Raw genomic sequence first — 21,545 nt, 5'->3', positions numbered from 1 at the left:
CTTCTTGGCCCCTGTCTGGATGATTCCCAACCTCTCGAGCACTTTCTTGCAATTGTCTCTCAAGATCTGTCACTCGGTTCTTCAGCTGTTCTATACGATTTATTGTTGTTCTCCGTTGTTCCTCCAGAGTTCGCAGGTCGGAGTTTACATCTCTTGTTGCTGCAGAGTCTTCCTGCTAAAAAGACAGAATGGACATCAAAAATATGATACCCAAATGGGACAGTTCCAGAAAACCAGACAAGATTTTACCCTCCATGGGTGTTTGCTTTAGTACGCCAGATATGAACAAGGCCTTATATACTTCCTGTCCTACGGTGACAATGCCCCTCAATTACTGTAGAACATAAAAGTGTTTTACTGGCATTATCACCAGATAAAAACAAAAAGTACTAACAAACAAACAAAAAAATCTATACAGCACTCCCTACTTCCTCAGCGCTAGGAGTTTAAAGTTTATAGCAATAAGGACGAAATGATAGAATGGTAATTCAGCATATAACATATGAAAATATGTATATACACCATGTATAAAAGTTCAGCAGCCACTTAAAATAACCAAAACAAACGGTTTCAAAATATTTAATCAAAATAGCGCTACGGTCAAATACTATATTGACGTCACTCATGTATAAAAATATACACAGTAATAATGATAGCAGAAAGGCAGCGAATAAAAAAGTGAATGTGAAGGAAACACCTACAGTCCGTGATGAGTTTGATAGGTGGATCTAAGGAAAACATCCAGCCAGTGCACCCATCACCACAATCCTCCACACCGTGTGCCACACGTCCCCTTTGGGGTTTAAACTCACCAAAATGTCGAAATAAGTAAGCCTCACACCATCAATGATATCCAGCCTCCACCACAGATTTAGTTTCAAGGGATCTGGTAATCCAGGCACATAAGGAGAAAAACTCCACAGAGCAGATCCGTTTTGACTTTTCATTATGTGCATCCACAGAGTATTAAAAAGTATTAAAAGTTCTTCAAAAAAAAGTTACAAATGCTGATACTGGTTCCAAAGTTGGTCAAATAGCTTGATGTCAATGAATCAATCGAACAGTCTGTCCTAGGACGACGGAGGTAATAGCAGTGCTGCGGTAACACGCACACTCCACTCATCACTTAGCGACACCTACTTCCGGTTAATCGGCTAGGTCCTTGGAACTACGTTTCTTCCGGTCGCCGTGAGATCATGCCCTGACCGGTTTCGTCACTCCTAATTTGTCAAAGGACGCCCACTGCACTGCTATTACCTCCGACCTCCTAGGACAGACTATTAGATAGACTAATTCATTGACATCAAGTTATTTGACCAACTTCGGAACCAGCATCAGCATTTGTTAACTTTTTGAAGAACTTTTAATACTGTTTAATATTCTGTGGATACGAATAATAAAAAGTCAAAATGGATCTGCTCTATGTGGAGTTTATTTCTCCTTATGTGCCTGGATTACCGGATCCCTTGAGACTAAATCTGTGGTGGAGGCTGGATATCGATGGTGTGAGGCTTACTTATTTTGACATTTTGGTGAGTTTAAACCCCAAAGGGGACATGTGGAACGCGGTGTGGTGGATTGCGGTGATAGGTGCACTGGTCAGATGTTTTCCTTAGATCCACCGATTAGACTCATCATGGACTGTAGCAGTTTTCTTCACATTCACTTTTTTTATTCACTGCCTTTCTGCCATCATTATTGCTGTGTATATTTTTAAACATTAGTGAAGTCAATATAGTATTTGTTGACCGTAGCGCTGCTTTGATTGAAGGTTTTAAAACGGTTTGCTTTTTTTCAAAACAGTGGTTATGGTTTAATCATATGTTTCATTAGATAATAAAAGTAAATAAGCCTGAAAGAAGAAAAAAAAAAAGCAAAAGTAATCTAGCCATCACATCTAAGGACTGGTAAACTGCAAAATATTACATCTGTGTTTTTGGGTTTTGATACTAATACAAAAAAAAAAAAAAAAAAAAAAAAAAAGCGACCTTTAAAATTTGTAAATAAATTGTGCTTCCTTAGTTACCTGTCCTTTAGAGGAATTCTAAACTTTTCAGTATCACCTTGATACCTTCACCAGTCAATTTTTGTTGATCATAAAAATGTATATTAAAAAGAAGAATTCCAAGTATGAATATTTTATCCAACCCCTCCCCCCCCCCAAAAAAATCTTTACTTGATAGATGCAAATACATCAGTTAAGGTAAGTGATTATCATTACAGTGGTGCATAGTCCAAAGTACAGAATAAGATATAGAAAAGTTTGTTTCCTTAACGGGTCCAACAATAACAAAGTTATACTAAATCAAACATACAGCACATCGCTAAAGATAATGTGGTTGACATTAATTGCAATATGTGGGACTTTGTCCCAATAAACATTCCAAGTGAAGTTTACCATGTGATTTTTGCTAAAGAAATGAAACAAGATACCATTTAGAAGTAGTGTATATGGGGAAATCATCTGGTATTTATCCGAGCTCAGAATGTACGGCGGTAGATTTCTGAATTTCAAGAATTGCTTTAAGGGGGATGTGGGATAAAGATATTTATCTGAGTGATGCTTTAGCAAGAGAGCGCGATAAGGTTAGTAGTGTCTTCACTTTTGTTTACGTGAGGGAGAGTATGTTGGGATGAGCTAGCTGTGGAGGTACAAGGATATAGGTAAAGATTTTCTCCCAGTCATGGTTTGAAATGTCTAGCGCCAGCTCGTTCCCATTTGTGACTAAAACCCATGGATTTCAGGTCTTCGTCAACGAACATTAAAGGAATAAATGTCAGAGATTAAGTGCTTTTGAGGCTCTGATTTTAGGCGAATCGATTCAAATGGTGTGTGTTGACGTGTCCATTCGGAATGAGTTGGGGTCTACATAGAAAATGCCGTATTTGTGCGTACGTCCAGAATAGGAAGTGCTGGTTAGTGGTCATGGAGGAGAGATAGAGCAAGGACAGAAGACGTCCATTGCTAAAAAAGTGTTCTGCGCGCATGGTTGAATACGGCTAGCTTTCCATCGGGAAGGGCTTTGTCAAATCGGGAGAGAATTCTGGGTTTTGTCGGATGGGGGTTAGAGGACCCAAGGAAGATGACAGCTTGTATCTACAGCAGGCTTCCTGAAAAGTAAGTAGGGTGGCGCCTATTAAAGGATGCAAAGGTGGCTCTTTAATTAGGCAAATTAAGCGGTCGCCTAATGCCTCACCCCCAGAAGGGCCTCGCACTCACGGCCGCCTAATTTGCCTCAGGAGTGGAAGGAAATATCGGTCAGTGTGCCCAAGCAAGCCAGCGGGCCTGATAAAGGGGTGGTAGGTGCTGCACACAGACTAACACCACGGCCGCCTGTCTGAGAGGAGCCACTGGGTCCACAGACAAGGGAGGAGAACAACCTACAGCATCTCTGCTGCAGCTGTGTCCAATAGCAGGCTACACCACTGCAGTGCCGTTCTGTCCTTCCCGCCAACATCGGTGGCCCCAGTGCATGGCGGGAGTTGTAGTTTTCCACAGCACAGACTTCAACTTGGCCCTCTGGTGCCTGTGCTCTGCTAAGACTCCAACTCCCAGATTGCACTGCAGGGCACTTAGAACATCACTTGCTGCTGCCTTTAGTATGGGACCGCAAGGAGCAGGTAGGTACATCTTACTACATGTTGTCTGTACCCTGTCTGTCTATGGTTTCATCATGGGGCACAGTGAGGCTGCGTTTGATGGGGCACAGTGAGGCTGCGTTTGATGGGGCACAGTGAGGCTGCGTTTGATGGGGCACAGTGAGGCTGCAATTGATGTTTTCGCATCTAGTACATGCTTTCCATTCCATGGGGTCCTTTCCCCCAAATATTTTGTTTTTTGGATAAACTTAAACTGCACTAAACATATACAAGGTCATGTTGCAACCAATTTGTAATGGGATTATTCACCACTCCAAGATGCTAGAAAGGGTTTTTGGGTATTACTGTAAATAATAAGCTAAATTTGTATTTAGCCCCATCTTCACACACTCCTCAATTCACTACTATCTAAAACAAAGTCACATTCAGCTCAGTAAGGCCCACGTGGTATTCCTCGCCTAACCACAGAAAAATTTAGAAAATCTCAGCTCATACAGTCTAGTTGTTTATTGAATTCAGAATTCAAACTTCAAAATAATAGCTAATCGCCTGACTGGGACACAAATATGCATTGTTCCTGGTAGCTCAGCCTTCCACAACATGAGAATGGCAATGGAGGCAATGTTGCCTGTACACCAAATCAGAGAAGACTGAGCATAATGTGCTGATTACTAGTGTGACTGCAATTCAGGGAAACACGGAACAAAGGATAACCGCATTTAGGTACGTTGGACTTTTATAATTTTAGATGTTATACTTACAATACAGACTATATATAGCCAAGGGCTTTCATGAACGGAAGAAACCGGAAACCATGCACTTATTTGACTTTTTGAGAGTCACTACAAAAACGTTTAAAGAGGTTTTTTTTTGGCAAGATATCTGGATGTACTAGATGCAGTTTTATTCCTACATATTATGTGCACCTAGAGTGCTTATATAAAACCAAAAACTGTACAGAAAATGTTTTATTATTATTTTGACCATGCCAAAGCTTGGTTAGTGTACATTCAGAGGTGGAGCTTACACTCACACTAAAGAAAAACCACCCCCCCCCCCCCCCGCCTAATAAATACGTACATATACCATGTAGCCTGTGCACTAATGATAATATCCACGAGCTTACATTTTGCTTATCTGTGCAGCATTTATGAATTATGCTTATGCTGTGCAGCGAGGGAAAATGTATTTGACCCCCTGCTGATTTTGTACGTTTGCCCACTGGCAAAGAAATGATCGGTCTATAATTTTAAATAGTAGTTTTTTTTTAACAGTAAGACACAGAACAACAATAATATCCCGAAAAGCGCATTTCAAAAAAGTTATAAATTGAGTCGCATTTTAAATGAGTGAATTAAGCATTTGATCCCATTCTGGCTCCCAGGTGTCTTCTATACAGGTAACAAGCTGAGATTAGGAGCACTAAAAGATGCCCATCCACAGAAGCAATCAGATTCCAATCTCTCCACCATGGCCAAGACCAAAGAGCTGTCCAACGATGTTAGGGGCAAGATTGTAGACATACAAGACTATTGCCGCAGCTTGGTGAGAACAGTTAGTGCGTTATTCGCAAATGGAAGAAACAAAAAATAGCTGTCAATCTTCCTCGGTCTGGGGCTCCATGCAAGAGCTCACCTTGTGGAGTTTCAATGATCATGAGAATGGTGAGGAATCAGCCCAGAACTACACGGCAGCTGGGAACAATTGGTAACACTACGCCATGAAGGACTGAAATCCTGCAGCACCTGCAAGGTCCCCCTGCTCAAGAATGCACATGTACAGGCTCGTCTGAATTTTGCTAATGAACATCTGAAAGATTCAGAGGAGAACTGGGTGAAAGGTTTGTGGTCAGATGAGACTAAAGTCAAGCTCTTTGGCATCAACTCATCTTGCCATGTTTAGAGGAGGAGGAGGAGGAATGCTGTTTATGACCCCAAGAACACCATCCCCACTGTCTAACATGGAGGTAGAAACATTATGCTTGGGGGGGGGGGGGGGGGGTTCTGTTAAGGGGACAGGACAACTTACCCCACATCAAAAGGACGATGGACGGTGCCACGTACCATCAGATCTTGGGGGAGAACCTCCTTCCCTCAGCCAGGGCATTGAAAATGGGTTGTGGATGGGTATTTCAGCATGACAATGACCCAAAACACACGACCAAGGAAACAAAAGGAGTGGCTTAGAAGAAGTAAATTAAGTTCCTGAAGTGGCCTAGCCAGTCTTCGGACCTTAATCCCATAGAAAATATGTGGAAGGAGCTGAAGGTTCCAGTTACCAAACATCAGCCTCGAAAACCTTAATGAGGATCTGCAAAGAGGAGTGGGACAAAATCCCTCCTGAGGCCGCTTAGACACGGGCGGATTGTCTGCCCAACTAAGTTCGTCAGACAATCCGACAGACAGTCCGTTCAACTTTTGAATGAACGGACTTGACCACACACGATGAGCAGACAGTCCGCCGAAAGCTTGCGCGATGACGTGTACAGCACGTACGACGGGACTAGAAATTCGACGTCCAATACACTGCAATGCAACCTTCGGCGTGTAAATCCTTTCTGAGCATGCGCCATACTTAGTCCGTCCAACTTGCCTACACACGAGCGGACTGTCCGCTGAAACCAAGTTTGGACGGACAAAATTACGGAAATTCCGAAAGACTTAGTCCGTCAGACTGTCCGCTGAAAAAGTCCGCTGAAGCCCACACACGAGCGGATTGTCTGCTGAAACACGGTTCAGCGGACTAAGTTGGGCAGACAATCCGCCCGTGTGTACGCGGCCTGAGATGTGTGCAAACCTGGTGGCCAACTACAAGAAACATCTGACCTCCCCGATTGCCAACAAGGGTTTTGTCACTAAGTACTAAGATATGCTTTGCAAAGGGGTCAAATACTTATTTCACTCATTAAAATGCAAATCAACATTCAACTTTTTTGAAATGCGTTTTTATGATTCTGTGATTTTTCTGTCTCTCACTTGTATAATAAACTTTCCATTAAAATTATAGCCTGATCATTTGTCAGTAGGCAAACGTACAAAATCAGCAGGGGATCAAATACTTTTTCCCCTCACTGTAGGATAACATATCAGGTCTTGTGTGTTTACAGGAGACCAGTCTTCTAAACTGAGTTCCTCCTCCGAAAAAAAAAATACTGTAGCTGCTGACTTTTAATATATACGGACACTTACCTGTCCAGGAAGCCCACGATGTGAGCACCTGAGATGATTTTCGGATTGGCCATCGGGTGCTGCTGCTGCCATCTCCACTAGGGAAACCAGCCTTAAAGACTGCGTTTTCTAACTGGAGTAAAGGAAGGAGGAGGCCGAACTTCCGAGAGACGGCGCCACCTCCCGGAAGTGGGGGTGGGGACCTGTCAAAAACAGGCTCCCATTCCCTCCTCCCCCCTGAAAGGTACTGGAGGGGAGGGGGGTTGAAAAGCAAATAAGCGGTGGTTCCACTTTTGGGTGGAACTCTGCTTTACAGTGTAACTAAAGGCAAAACTTAATTTTTCCAGTTTTGGATGGAGTGGAAAGGGATTAGAACACCTGTCAGTTTTTATTACCATCTGCGCCTCCCTTAAAAAGGAGATTCACCATCTCTATTTGTCCTTTTATCGTTATCATTGAAAGTGAAAGTAAAAGAAAATCCTAAATTTTTGGTTGACACCAGAATGGTAAAAGAGGGGGATCTTCCAGTGGGGACACTAGTTCTGGTGGTCCTGGCGAAACACCAGGATTCCCTCACTTTGGAGGGAATTCCTCTCCACTATTAAAAAAAAAAAAAAAAAAATATGTTGCATATACAGACTTTTTGCGCAATGGTTTTTTTTTTTAACGCAATTTTTTGGGGGGAAAAAAATAAAAAATACACTTGACATTTTTCACCCGCCTAGCATGTATGGAGCCTAGGAAAGTAATAAATAGGTAGGTCGATCCATTCAATATATTCCCTCTTGTTCCAGAGGCACACTTGTGCCAATATGGAAAACTCTTATTACTGAACTCTAGAAACAAATCAATGATAATTTCTAGATTGTAAGCTCCAACAAGCAGGGCCCTCTGATCCCTCCTGTATTGATTTGTATTGTAAGTGTACTGTCTGCCCTCATATTGTAAAGCGCTGCGCAAACTGTTGGTGCTATATAAATCCTGAATAATAATAATAATAATAATAATAATAATAATAATAATAATGGTAGTAGCTAAATATTTTTATGCTGCTGAATAAACATGGTGGGTTCCCTGCACTTTGCATTTAACAGCCAGGTTGTTGAGCACTGAAAAGCATTATATCCCAATATCTCTATATCAGGGAATTTTAGCAATGTAGCTCATTTGCCAAGTTTTCATACAAAAAGCAGAATTCACCAAATCTACTTTTTTTCTCATTATACTATTATCCCACATGGGTTTAACAATTTGCTGCTGGAGCAATTTTTACATTATTTTTTTAAATTGTTGCACACATTAAAATTAGTCCAATTGCACTAAAATGTGCAACTGGACAGGATAATATAGGCCAGATAGTATCTTAAAGTAAACGTTAATTCTCTATAGAGCATAGTCACAACCTGCTGAACTCATCCTATGGGGTATGAGGCCCAGTAGGCACGCTCCCAGCCAATCTCTGTAAAAGCACCCAGTGCTTGAACAGCCTATTACCAGACTCTATTGAAGTTATGCAGTTGGTGTGCATTCAGAAAGGTGGAGTTTTCATAGAGTGACGCTCTGCAGTAGAGGGCTATTTATCGTTAGGTAATATCTGTCTAGTATCAAGGGGACTCTTACAAATAAAAAATAAAAAAAGTGTATAGCACATTTAATAACAGTATTGGCTCACTTTAAGACAACTGCACTACTTTTTATTGTAGATTATATCATAGGAACAGTCAGTAACCCTATTGTATAAACCATTGCAATGGTTGTTGCCCTTTTTATCCCCCCCTGACTACAAACGCAAGAACATGAATAAGACCTTCAAGGTTGGTTAATACAAAGCTTAAAATATACACTCACTTCATGCTGGGTACTCTCTGTGCTGCTATTTTCCTCTTTGTGAGCTTCTTCCTCATTGTGTCCTCCCCTCAATTTCATCAGGCTCCCGGTATTTTCGTGGCTGTTCCCTAGACTACCATCCCACGATGGTCTTCGACAGTGTAACGGTGAAGTCCTTTCAACATTGGCACCTACTGACATAAAGGCTTGAGGTTCTTGTAGTTGAGCAGGTGGAGTGGTTTCTTCTGACTTACTGTATTCAGCACACAAATTCAGAATGGTCTCCAGCCTCTGCCGCTCCTGACGGAAACAAAATGCACATTTTTGAGTGGTAGAACACTACTATTTAACTATATAAAATAAATAAATGTAAACCATTCATTTTTCAGTGGCTTGTGGTTTTATGAAAAAAAAAAAAAAAAAAAAAAAAAAACCAAACACACACACACCACATTTTAAAAGTCAAATCAGATATATAGACGATATAATTGCTGAAATTCTCCATTAGGTGGATGTAGCTTTAAAAGTGCACTTGTAACAAAACAGCGGAGTACTGTACGTGATTATTTACATTTTTTTTTTTCCAGGTAAAGCCCTATTGTAGACTATTGTCCTACTTAAATTTATTATTTAATGGAGATCCTGCACCAGCTCAATTCTGGTTGCCTTTGACTAGCTTAAAATAAAGATTGCTGTACTCTGTGAGCATAGCGTTCTATTTCCAGTGGTCTGACAAGCCCCCTACCTTGTTAAAACTATGGCTCTCCATTCGGCAACGTTCATGCTCCCTGAATGAAGAGCTGTACTGTTGGACAGGCAGGAGGGGGCATGTCAGAGCGACATTATCTCCATCTGGGGACAGGGCACAGGAATTTTGAGCTGGCACAGGATCTAAAATCTGACACTTTACAAAAGGCTAAAATTAGGTGAAATAAGGCACTTAAATACTCTTGACACTTTGCAACGTTTAAAACATTCGTTTAATGTGAAACTAGAATTAGGCTGGCCATACATGATCGAATTTCGGAAGAATTTTCTTTTGAAAATCAGAAATTTTTGTGCGTTTCAATTTCACCTCCTGTAGCAACAGAAAAGAATGGCTGGGAATCTTCTTTCTTGGAATTTTCTTTTCTTGCTCTGATTGCCCATTTCTTTTTTCGATTACATTTCTCACAAGGTTCTCCCATAATCGATTACGAAATTGTTTGTTTTTCAAAAAATTTCCAACATGCCCGATCACTCAAATGAGATGGCTGCACAAAAATCGGCTGTTGCGGCAGCTAACTAATGGTGCGAAATTCAAACAAAAATTCTTAGATAAGATTTTCAAGTGTTGGTAGTTAGCGATTTCTGTTAGCTAGAGGTGGCCGGCTGGCCTGGTTATGGATACTGTCCGACGGACGTATCCACTGTTGTATGTTACCTTATTTTAAAATTCAATAAACAGATTAAAAAAAAAAAAAATAATAAAAAAGAAGAAGGGGATAAGATTTTCAAAAGAAAATTCTTTCAAAATGTCGACCCATGTATGGCCTGCTTTAGGCTTTACCCACTTCCCTAACCGCCCATTTTCATATGATGTCCACAGATGGGATATCCCATCCTGGGCGGGCGTCATATGATGTCCTCAGCTTCTCGACGGTATAAAAGTCAAAGTCACTATAAAAAAAAAAAAAAAAATCGCAGATTGTCGCCATTACTAGTAAAAAAATAATAATTCCAGTGTTGCATGACCGCACACTGTCATTCAAAATGTTACAGCGCTGAGAACTGGTTAAAGCTGCCTATATTACTAGCAGATATTGGAATGCATGTTCATACGAAAATTCTCAGTACATTCCAAGACTTGACATTCAAAAGTTCTTCAAAATTTTGATTGTCCATAACATTCAATTTTGGAACAAATAGTATTTACTGAAATAAAACCACAATACACTGTTAGAAATTTTTTGAGAAAACATTTCCATCCTACTCCTTCAAATTTTCTCATCACTGCATTTGAAAATAAACACAGATTTAACCCCACTAACAACTGAAAATCAAGTGAAGGTTCGTAAAAAAATAAAAAATAAAATATGTAAACCTAAAATCTACTCGTCTACAGCCAGCTTTAGTTTTCTGGACAAGCTTTCAAGAGATCCACACTATTTGCTCAAAGGAAGGGAAAGATTAGAACCTCTGTCAGACTTTTATTGCTATCTGGATCCCCACTGAGGAGCATTTCCCTCTTGATTTGTCCTGATGACCAGATAATCTTTGAGGATGGCTCTGATGATTAGATAAACTAGGAGTGCATGAAAACATGAGTATTTTAATGACGTACTTCATTTGGTTATATAAGGGGATTCTAAAAAGGCAGAAGTTTTTTTTTTTTTATTTGTGTGAAAGTTTTTGAAACAAAAATACATTAAAATGACGTGTATGTATAATGCCGCGTACACACGACTGGACTTTGACAGCAAAGGTCCGACAGAACGAGTCCATCGGACAATTCGATCTTGTGTGGGCTCCATCGGACCTTTGCTTGCCAAAAATCCAGCGGACTTTAGAAATAGAACATGTTTTACATTTTTCCACCGGAACTCCGCCAGACCAAGAAATCCGTTCGTGTGTATGCTAGTCCGACAGACAAAAACTGACGCTAGAGCAGCTATTGGCTACTGGCTATGAACTTCCTTATTCTAGTCCAGTTGTACGTCATCACGTTCCAATCCGTCAGACTTGGTGGTGTGATTGTGTGTGGCCAAGTCCGTTCATTCGGAACTCCACCGAAAGTCCGTCGGACCTAGTCCCTCGAAAAGTCCGGTCGTGTGTACGCGGCATAAATTTATTATAAATTTTTATGGGAGAGAGATGAAGACCAGAGAGCTACTTTTACCTTATGCTCCAACAGTTATGCCTTGTACACTCTGACTTTCCGGCGGAAAACATCCAATCGGATCGTGTTGTCACAAAATCTGATCGTGTTTGGGTTCCATCTGACTTTTCCGTCGGAATTCCTGTCACACAAAGTTTGAGAGCTGGATCTAAAATGTTCCGACAACCAAATCCGATCATTTAGATTCCGATCGTGTGTAGCCAATTCCGACGGACAAAGTGCCACGCATGCTCAGAATAAATGACAAGACTAAAGCTATTGGTTACTGGCCCGTTTATAGTCCCATTGTACGTGTGTTACGTCACCGCGTTCAGAACAATCGGATTTTCCGACAACTTTGTGCGACTGTATGTATACAAGACAAGTTTGGGCCAAAGTCCGTAGGGAAAAAAAATATATGGATTTTGTCGTCGGAAAGTCCGACCGGGTGTACAAGGCATTAGACACAGGTGCACCATAAAGATAAATGGATCTGTTGTGCAATTTTGGCTATTAGCCATAAAAATGATTCCCGAGTGACTCAACCGTTCCCTCTGCTATGACAACACAGCCCTTTTCCGGGTGGTCTTATATATCAAGAGAGTCCTGGTTATGCCCAGAATGCACTGAAAAGTTTTTTTGTCATTGTGACTAATAAGCAAATTTTTAAATGTTTTGAAGATACAATAAATGGAATATATGAAGATCTTTGTGGAGGTGTTCATGGTGAAAAGATACCTCCTTTGTGTCTGGACATTTGGCTGCTGTTGTAGTATGGGACCTAATTGTGGACAGTGGAAAATGTGAGAAATGCACACAGCTGTAGATACAGCTATAGTAAGGTACATATATATTCGGACACAGGCACAATTTTTGTTTTTTCCTCAGGTATTTACCTAAACACATTCAAGCTATAGTTATAGAATGGATATGGGCTGAAATTGCACACTCTCAGGATTAATTTGAGGGCATGTACATCCAAATTAGAGGAAGGATTTAGGAATCACAGCTCTAAAGAATAGCCATCCTCTTTAAAAGGGACCAATAGTAATTGGACAATTGAATCAAAAGATGTTTCATGGCCAGGTGTGGGCTATTCCTTTGTCATTTCTTCATTAATTAAGCAGGTAAAAGATTTGGAGTGGATTCTAATGCTATGCACACACGATTGGACATTCCGACAACAAAACCGTGGATGTTGATGTTGTCTTGCATACACACGATCACATAAATGTTGTCAGAAATTCCACACGTCAAAAACAGTGACGTACAACGAGACGAGAAAAAGGAAGTTCAGTGTGGCTCTTCTGCTTGATTCCGAGTGTGTGTCGGAATTGTGTACACACACACACACACACTCTTGTTGTCGGAATTTCCGACAATTGTTCAAGAGCAGGTTCTCAAATTTTCCGACAGCAAATGTCCGATGGAGCATACATACGGTCGGAATTTCCGACAACAAGCTCACATCGAACACTTGTTGTCAGAAAATCCTATCGTGTGTACGGCCCATTAGTGTGGTATTTGGACTCTATCGCTGTGAACCTACATCATGCATTCAAAAGGAGCTGTCCATGAAAGTGAAACAGGCCATTGTAAGGTTGTTTGGTACATTCCGAGGAAAGAAGAACGTACTAGGGAGCTCGCCAACATAAAAAGGCCTGGACGTCCAAGGAAGACAACAGTGGTTGATGATTGCAGGATCCTCTCTATGGTAAAAAAAAAAAATACTCATTCACAACATCCAGACACATGAAGGACACTCTCCAGGAGGCAGGCTTATTGTCAAAGTCTACAATCAAGAGAAGACTTCACAAGAGCAAATACAGAGGGTTCACCACAAGGTGTAAACCATTCATAAGACTGAAGAATTGAAAAGCCAGATTAGACTTTGCCAAAAAAAACATCTAAAAAAGCCAGACCAGTTCTGGAAAAGCATTGTTTGGATGGATTAAACCAAGGTTAATCTGTACCAGAATGACAGGAAGAAAAAAAAAAAAACGTGTGGAGAAGGCTTAGAACAGCTCATGATCCAAAGCACACAACTTCATCTGTAAAACATGGTGGAGGCAGTCTGATGGCATGGGCATGCATGGCTTCCAGGGGCACTGGGTCATTGGTGTTTATTTATGATATGGAGCAACAGGGTATTTTGTGGGATTATAGTGGTGCAAAGTCAAAGAAAACCATGTTATATAAAACAAATTGTCAATCAGAGCGTGGTTTTGGATCCAAACATGTTTCGCCAGAATTGGCTTCTTTAGGGTATTTACAGACCAACACTTTTCATAAAACTCCAAAAATGACCATAAAAGAGCCACGAGTGAGTCCAAAAATCTATGGAAGGGAAGCTCTGTGTGACCACAGGGGTCACAAGCGGAGCAAGTGAAATTATATTTCCAAGGAACCACTGCAAGGGTGCCAAATCATGCTACAGTAACCATCGGCTGATATTAGCATAAAGCAACCACTCAAGCCTGATAGAACACCGCAGTGGTCGCCCTCCAACTCCAGCTTTATTTATTATGTGACAGAAGACAGAAGCAGCCAGATGAATTCAGCGGTGTTTAAAGATATACTGTCAGCCCAGATTCAGCCAAATGCAGCAAAGTTGATTGGACAGCGCTCCACAGTACAGATGGACAATGATCCAAGACACACTGCAAAAGCAACCCAGGAGCTTTTGAAGTTAAAGAAGTGGAATATTCTGCAATGGCTGAGATCACCTGATCTCAACACAATTGAGCATGCATTTCACTTGCTGAAGGCAAAACTAAAAAGGCAGAAAGACCCACAAACAACAACTGAAGACAGCTGCAGTTAGAGCCTGGCAAAGCATCAGAAAGGTGGAACCCCAGTCTTTGGTAATGTTCAGGCAGATATCTACAGATTAGATGTTATTGCTGCATATTGCCACTCCATTAAAGATCAGAATATGGTGGGTCTCTTGTTTGGATGTATCTGGTAAGACCAGGATAAGAAATTTTTTGTTTTGGAGAGAAGGAGAAGGATAGAACTTTTTTTTTTTTTATGAAGAATGGGTGGGACTTGTAGTAAAGAGGGTGGATCTCAGATGGAAGGAATGATTACCTACTAAGGACCTGAACAAGTAATGAAATAGAAATACACACTTTCGGGATATTCCCTCCTTTTCTCTCACACCAGCTGCTGTGGGCACACAGGGCAAGGGATCTTTTCAAGATGGAGAGTGGGGGGGAAGGGGCCGGTACTAATAACTCACTGTGGTCATTCAAAACTACAGTACAGTATAGTAAACAGTGGTTTACCGTGCTTCAGTCTGTGAATGAACAGGAGCCTCAGCACAGATTCTGTTCATTCACTGACCAGTGCAGCTGAGGCCGGAGAGAAAGGGACTGAGGAATTTATGTCCCAAGTCCCTTTCTCCGTCTCAAAACGTAAGACATTAGGGGTCGGTTTAGAATCCTGATGTTTCAAAGACCCCACTCAACAGCGTTGTGACAAAAAAAAAAAAAAAAAAACATAATTTTTTTTAATAAATAAATAATTAAATTTTTTTTTTTTTTAAAAGGTAAAATTAACCACTTCCCACCCGGCCAATGTACATATATGGCCGGGTGGGAGCTCTCTACTTCTGAGAAGACATTCATGAACGTCCTTCAGAAGGAGGGGGATCGCGCGTGCCCGCGCAGCGGCGCAATCCCGATGTGCTCGTGTCACCCGGACACGACGCATCTCGGATTGGCAGGAGGGCTCTGTGATTGGCCCTCCTGATCACATGACGGCCGTGTCCAATCATGGCCGTCCTGTGATGTAAACAGCCGGTTGCTAGGCAATCGGCTCTTCCTCTCCTCACACAGAAGTCGTCGCTGAGGAGAGGAGAGCAGATCGCTGCAGTCGGCTGGTGATGAGCGAGTATGAGCTGTTTTTACAGCTTTTTACTAACTGATCACCACACAATGTAAACACACGTCACCACAATACACATGTCACCACACATGTCCCCAAATAATAAAAAGACATGTCCCCAAATAATAAAAAAAAAATAAAATAAAAAAATAAAAAAAACACATGTCCCCCACATATGTCCCACTAAAAATCACATGTTCCAATGATTATCTGCACACATATGTACGTGATCATTTGCATACATATGTCCATGATCACACAAACCAATTATTATACACTTAACGGATTTTTTTTTACCAAAAACATGTCGCAGAATACATTTTGGCTTAAATTTATGACAAAATTTGATTTTATTGGATTTCTTTTAAAATAGAAAAAAAGAAAATATTGTTTTTTTTCCCCAAATTTCCGCTTTTTTTGCGCTTATATCGCAAAAAATAAAAAAACGGAGTCGTGAATAAATACCACCAAAATAAAGCTCTATTTGTGCGAACAAAATGATAAAAATTTCATTTGGGTACAGCGTTGCATGACCGCGCAATTGTCATTGAAAGTGCGAGAGCGATGAAAGCTGAAAACTGGGCTGGGAAGGAAGAAAGTGCCCTGTATTGTAGTGGTTAAAAAAATAAATAAAATCAAGGGCTCATTCACACATGTTCTATGGCCCAGTGTGAATGAGCAGTTTTCTTCTGTGGCCAGAGCCGCCTGTTACTCTATGAAGACACAGAGACTGTACGAACACAGCTGCAAAAGAGAGGTGTGGGTGAGTGGCCCCCCGAATGCACACAGTCTCTGTTCAGGGCAATACATCTGAATCCACACGTCCATCATATAAGGACCTGCGACTGCGTTCGTACAGCCCCTGCGTCCCCCATAGTGTAGCATAGGCTGCCTACATGCAGCCCCAACAACATAATAAAAAAATTCACACTGTACAGGCCACAGCAACCATGTGAATGAGCACCTCATACACACACACACACACAGCTTTATTTATTACCCCAAAATAGTTTTACGTTTTGGATTTTGCAGGAATTATGCAAGTTATTTTGTGTTTGTGTCTGCTAATAATGATTTTAATTTATTGTTTTAACATTTTTATGGTTGGGGGGGCCTGTCAGGTAGGCTGTATGGGGCCCTGTGATTTCTAACAGCAGCCCTGCTTCCACTTCAACCCATCTCCACCATGAAAGAAACATCAACTGACGAAAGATTTTTCAGTGCTGAAATAAACTGTTATCTGTGCCGTACATACCAAAACTACACAAACAAACAAACATTCAGAATAGCTTGCTTGTACGCCATATGTAGAGTTGTCATTAGGACACGAACACTAATTTCTCTTTGGTGAGTCATACACATGAATAGGCATGTATGGGTGAGGGCTTAACACAGCTTGGAAGCGATGATTAAGGAAAGAAATATATTAAAATCTAGAATGGAATGTACTATGTAGCACATTCCATTAACAGGAGAAAAACGAACATAATATAGTTACATAACACAGCTTGATAATGTTTAACTAAATTATAAAAAAAAAAAAAGAAGGGCTGTATTTCACACCTTAAGTAAAAAAAAAAAAAAAAATTACTAAAAAAAAAAAAAAAAAAAAAAAAAAAAAAAAAAACCTACAATTTCTACTGCGGTATTTATCTCCAATAGCACTTCCAGCTACTTGTACCATATTGAAGATGTGAAGGCGGAGGGTGGGTCTGCCAATAGAGCAGAACGGCTTGTCTGCCCAGAGCTCATATTTAGCAGCGACTAGATACACAACATCAAACTCACAATGCTTTCTCATAGTTTTTCATAGCTGCTTACTGAGGCTGCACTCATACTTCCATGTTTCTTTGAACGCATGCAAAATTCTGCAATTTTGTTCATATTAAAAACACTTGTTGTGCTTGTGTTGCCATTTATTGTTGTTATTGGTACCCCAAATGCTACAAAAACAACATGAATTTGTCTTGAGAAAAAAAAAACAAAGAATAAAATAAATAAAAAAAAACACATGCATCAAACACGACAAAATGCGCAGTTAAAAAAATGCAGAAAGACTTGATGCTCAAAAAAGGCGTATGAGCTCCTTTGCCGAGTTCGTCATATGTTAATCCCTCAGTCATCCACCCCAAACATAAAAAACCCCATTAACATCTCAGTGACCTGTCCACAGTGTATGCGATTAGTTCACCAACATGTACATTAACCCCTCAATGTTGAATATTCAGTATGTTTATTATCCCCTCAGTATCTGGTCCTGTTAAAAGAAAAGTTCACCTTTGGGAACATGTTACATGTTCCACCTGTTTTTAGGGTTGAACATGTAACATGTTCCCACTGCTGTAGCCATTCCCCGAATTGCAACCTCTAGTGACAGCGAGCCGGGGATCTTCTCTCCAATTTTGCTGCCCACACAGGCCGCGCCATTCATTCACACTGTTCTGTGAATGAATGAACTACAAGTACTGACAGCCTTTGCGGGTGTTGGTTTGTAGTTCTCAATGACTGACCAGAGCGCTCTGGTGGTTCATAGTTTCTTCCTGCCAGTGTGTAACAGCCTGCTCATACAAGGTACGAGGAGACAGCTTACACAGAGTCTGCAGGAGTCCTGCATTGCTCCTACGATATGCTGTTTGCAGGTGCAATGCTTTGCAGGCTCCTGGTAAAAAATAAATAAATAAATAAATAAAATAAATGCACATTTTTTTTTTTTTAACTACAAAAAGATGTGCATTTTCTTTTTCTACAAAAGGTGAATTTATCCTTTAACAATCAGAACCCATTAAACCTCTTAGCCCTTGTACACACGGTCGGAGATTCCATCGGAATGTTTCCTATCGGACCGTTTTGTCGGATATTCCGACTGTGTGTGGTCTGCATCGGACTGTTTCCGTCAGAATATCCGACGGACCAATTTTTCCAACTTGCCGGTAAAATTTTCAGACAAAATGCTCCAATCATGTGTAGCCTACTCCGATGGACAAAGTGCCACGCATGCTCAGATCAAATTCCTAGACCAAAGCTATTGGCTACTAGCCTGAACGTAGTCCCGTCGTAACGAAATAACATCATCACGTTATGTACAATCGGATTTTCCGACAACTTAGTCCGACCGTGTGTATGCAACATCACTTCCGGACCTCTTCCGGAATTAATCCGTCTGAATTACTCTGACGGATTTGGTTGTCGAAATCTCCGACCGTGTGTACAAGGGCTGTCCCCAGCATATGAAATGACCCCTCAACACCCAGTCCTCAGTCTATGTGCATTATCTCATTAGCGCTCTGTCCTCAGACATGCATGTTTAGTACCCTGGTGTAGATTAATCCTTGCATGATCACTCAGTACACAATGTATGTGTTTTTACCTTTCACTGACAATTTTTCTGCTTATGAGCATAAACCCTTACCTGCCAGTACCCAGTGCATATGTAATTACCCAGTGCATGTGCAGTAATCTATAGCACAACTGGGACAATATCTCATATTTATTTAGTGTACTAGGTGCCTACTGACTCTGGGCTGGTAGTGACCACAGCTCTACTGCCCCATTTCTTGTGTAAACATTGCCTGACAACAAAGCCTGCTCCATCTTCCATGTCCCCAGCAACACCTCTCCTGTTCTGGGACTCCATGACACAGTCCCAAAAAAAACTGTAAAAGTTTGTGTTTTCTGTCAGTCTGGGTCCTCTACAGTATGGCCAACACGCGCCTACCAACTCCCTATGTACCAGAAAACCTTGCCTCAACTTGAGCTGGCTATTTTGTAGCACACCAATTGTAACCTGTATTCCTCTTCTGTAAAACCCTCCTCATCAGGAGTTCAAATGCATTGTTGTTGCCAACCATGGAATGATCAGTAATCACCATTTGGTTTGTAAAAGATAAACTGTTCTGCTGGCTGTCACAACCTCACTCCTCCCCTGCACTTATTTCCCCCCTTCATACCCAATATGCTTTACATACACACCATACTCTATTACTGCACATAATGCCCCCATCCTACCCTCCACACTCCTTTCCTGCACACACTGCCTACTGTAAAACCCTCTGAACAGGCACATACCTCCCCTTTGTCATACCCTCTGCAGTCCAGTCCTGCAAAAACTGTCCAATGCCATACCTTCTGTATTTCTCCACTGCACATACTTCTTGCTGTCATACCCTCTGTAATTCCTGCCCTCACATACTGCCAACTGCCATATTCTCTGCACTCCTCTCCTGCACATACTTCCCACTGTCAAACCCTAAACACTTCTCTCCTGCATCTACCTGCTTTCATACCTTCTGAACAGACACACTTTTGCTAGTGTGTTTAATGTGCAAAAATGACAGTTAAAATGTAACATCTTATCATATGTATCACACATATACACATGTAAAAAGCGTTTTGCCCTCACCAGTCTCTCCATCTCTTGCTCTCTTAGCCTTTCCTCTCTCTGTCTTCGATGATAATCCAATAGTTCATCCTGATTGCCGCTGATGTCAGTGATGCTATTTTTGCGTTCTCGCAGTCCATGTGCTTTTCTTTGAGCTTTTGGACTCTGAGATGGAGTGGATAGTGATCCATAGCTGTAGGCTGGAGTCAGCCGACGAGGAGGTTCTTGAAAACTGGAGGGTGAAGGACTACGGTCCCGAAACTGCCTGGAGAAGACATTGTCTTCAGAACCAGGGGAACTTGCACTACCCACTCTGCGGCGGGTTGTAACACGGGGGCTATCAGGAACTCTTGATGGACTTTCTAATGCAGTTTTGGGAGAACCAGGAAAACCTTTTCGTGACAGAGAAGGACTGGGTGGGGGAAGGTCTCTCATACTTATAGTTTCCATGTTTTTTCGCACTAGTCTTGGACTGTCAGGAGGCAAACTCTTTGCAACTGACACAGTATCCCTGTATGGACTAGAAGGTCTATCCAAAAGTGAATGTTGATATTTGCTGCTCAGGATAGGACTGCTAGGTACACTAAGACCACCTACTCTGCTTCCTGGACTAGGTGGACTAAGCATAGAACTGCTACCCCCACGTAGAGATCGTAAATCCAAACTGCTGCCCCCATATGTGGGTGTTTGATGTGGTAAAGAATGGCTAAAACTTGAGGTTCTAAGAGGCACAACTGGAGGTACTGTTGCGTTCACCATATCCTGTCCAGCTGAGGGACTGGTAAGACTTCCACTACCAGAGGAGGATAATGGAGAAGAAAAAGCATTTTCATAGCCAGAGTTGGAGGAGAGTGGACTTGTAGGTGGTGAAACTGGGCAGCGCTGACTTCTCCCATTAGGCATTGAGGAAATACTGTGAATTGATGTCTGGGACACCTTCCTTGTTAGAGAGGGGGCTTCGATAACCAAAGAGTCCATGATATCTTGAAGGTTTTTCTCAATAGAGCTGACTAGTGACGTATGCGAAGGTATACTTGTTTGGTATCCATCACGTGAACCATTCAGCAAGGAGGGCAACGTTTCTGGAAGGAAAGCATAACATTTTAAAAACTAAGAATATAGATTTAATGGACAGTGTAACTTGAGATTAACCATTGCTTGTAATGTATGTTCTGAATGTCCAGTTTGGCAGAAAACAATAAATACATATTAGTACCAGAGTCTATTGACCAGGACTACAGCTTTGAGGAAGGTAATGCCCGAGTCCAATTTTTATTTTTTAGATTTAGCAGTGAAGTAGGGAAAAGGGTTAGAACCTCAATATTTTTTCAAATTAAATATTCCACCCTAATGGAAGCTTTCATGCAGTTGCATATGCTTGTCCTGCTGCAAAGGCTGCAGTAGATCTAGGTCAACCAAAAGTAGAGATTAACTGGGTCTCAAGAAAACCAAGAAGGGTATTATTTTAAGTGCTTATTATGGTAAGGACTACAAAGCAAAGACTGCTTTGGTAGAGCCTGTTTTCTAAGTCTTCTCGACACGTTTTCCCATACTTGACAGTACTGGGAGTGTCTCTTCTCTTGACTTTCAATTAGTTTAGCCAAGAGGAGGAAGAGGACAAATAGGTAAATACCATTTGGGGCCCATTTAGATGAGTGATTAATCCCATCCTCAGTGTCGATCTGCTTACAAATTTTGACATGTGCTGGTATCCTTGCAGCCGCTGAATGTTTATCTACTGCTATGGGCTGCCTGCACTCAGTTCCAAGGTGGATCCACATACATCTGCCAGCATCTCTGTACAGAGGATGGGAGTTATCGCCCATTT

The 21,545-nt window shown here is 41.3% G+C and overlaps 1 protein-coding gene across 19 annotated transcripts in view; it reads right to left on the bottom strand.

Moving 5' to 3' along the window:
• PHLDB1 (pleckstrin homology like domain family B member 1) overlaps positions 1 to 21,545 on the bottom strand; it is a 198,451-nt gene that overhangs the window by 58,047 nt on the left and 118,859 nt on the right. For 17 of the 19 annotated variants that reach the window (XM_077456846.1, XM_077456830.1, XM_077456831.1 and 14 more), the window contains 3 exons: positions 19,739 to 20,799; positions 8,616 to 8,894; positions 32 to 175 (listed from right to left, as the gene is read on the bottom strand). In XM_077456846.1, coding sequence (XP_077312972.1) covers positions 32 to 175; positions 8,616 to 8,894; positions 19,739 to 20,799 — 1,484 coding nt within the window. The remainder of the gene's footprint in view (positions 1 to 31; positions 176 to 8,615; positions 8,895 to 19,738; positions 20,800 to 21,545) is intronic. The other 2 variants (XM_077456832.1, XM_077456841.1) reach the window with 1 other exon arrangement.

Source organism: Lithobates pipiens, unplaced genomic scaffold (genome assembly GCF_037356315.1).
Source record: "Lithobates pipiens isolate NorthernLeopardFrog02 unplaced genomic scaffold, aLitPip1_a1.2 Scaffold_27, whole genome shotgun sequence".
NCBI classification, from domain to species: domain Eukaryota; kingdom Metazoa; phylum Chordata; class Amphibia; order Anura; family Ranidae; genus Lithobates; species Lithobates pipiens.
Note: the sequence above shows the minus strand (reverse complement) of the source record. Positions and strands in the feature narration are given on the sequence as shown.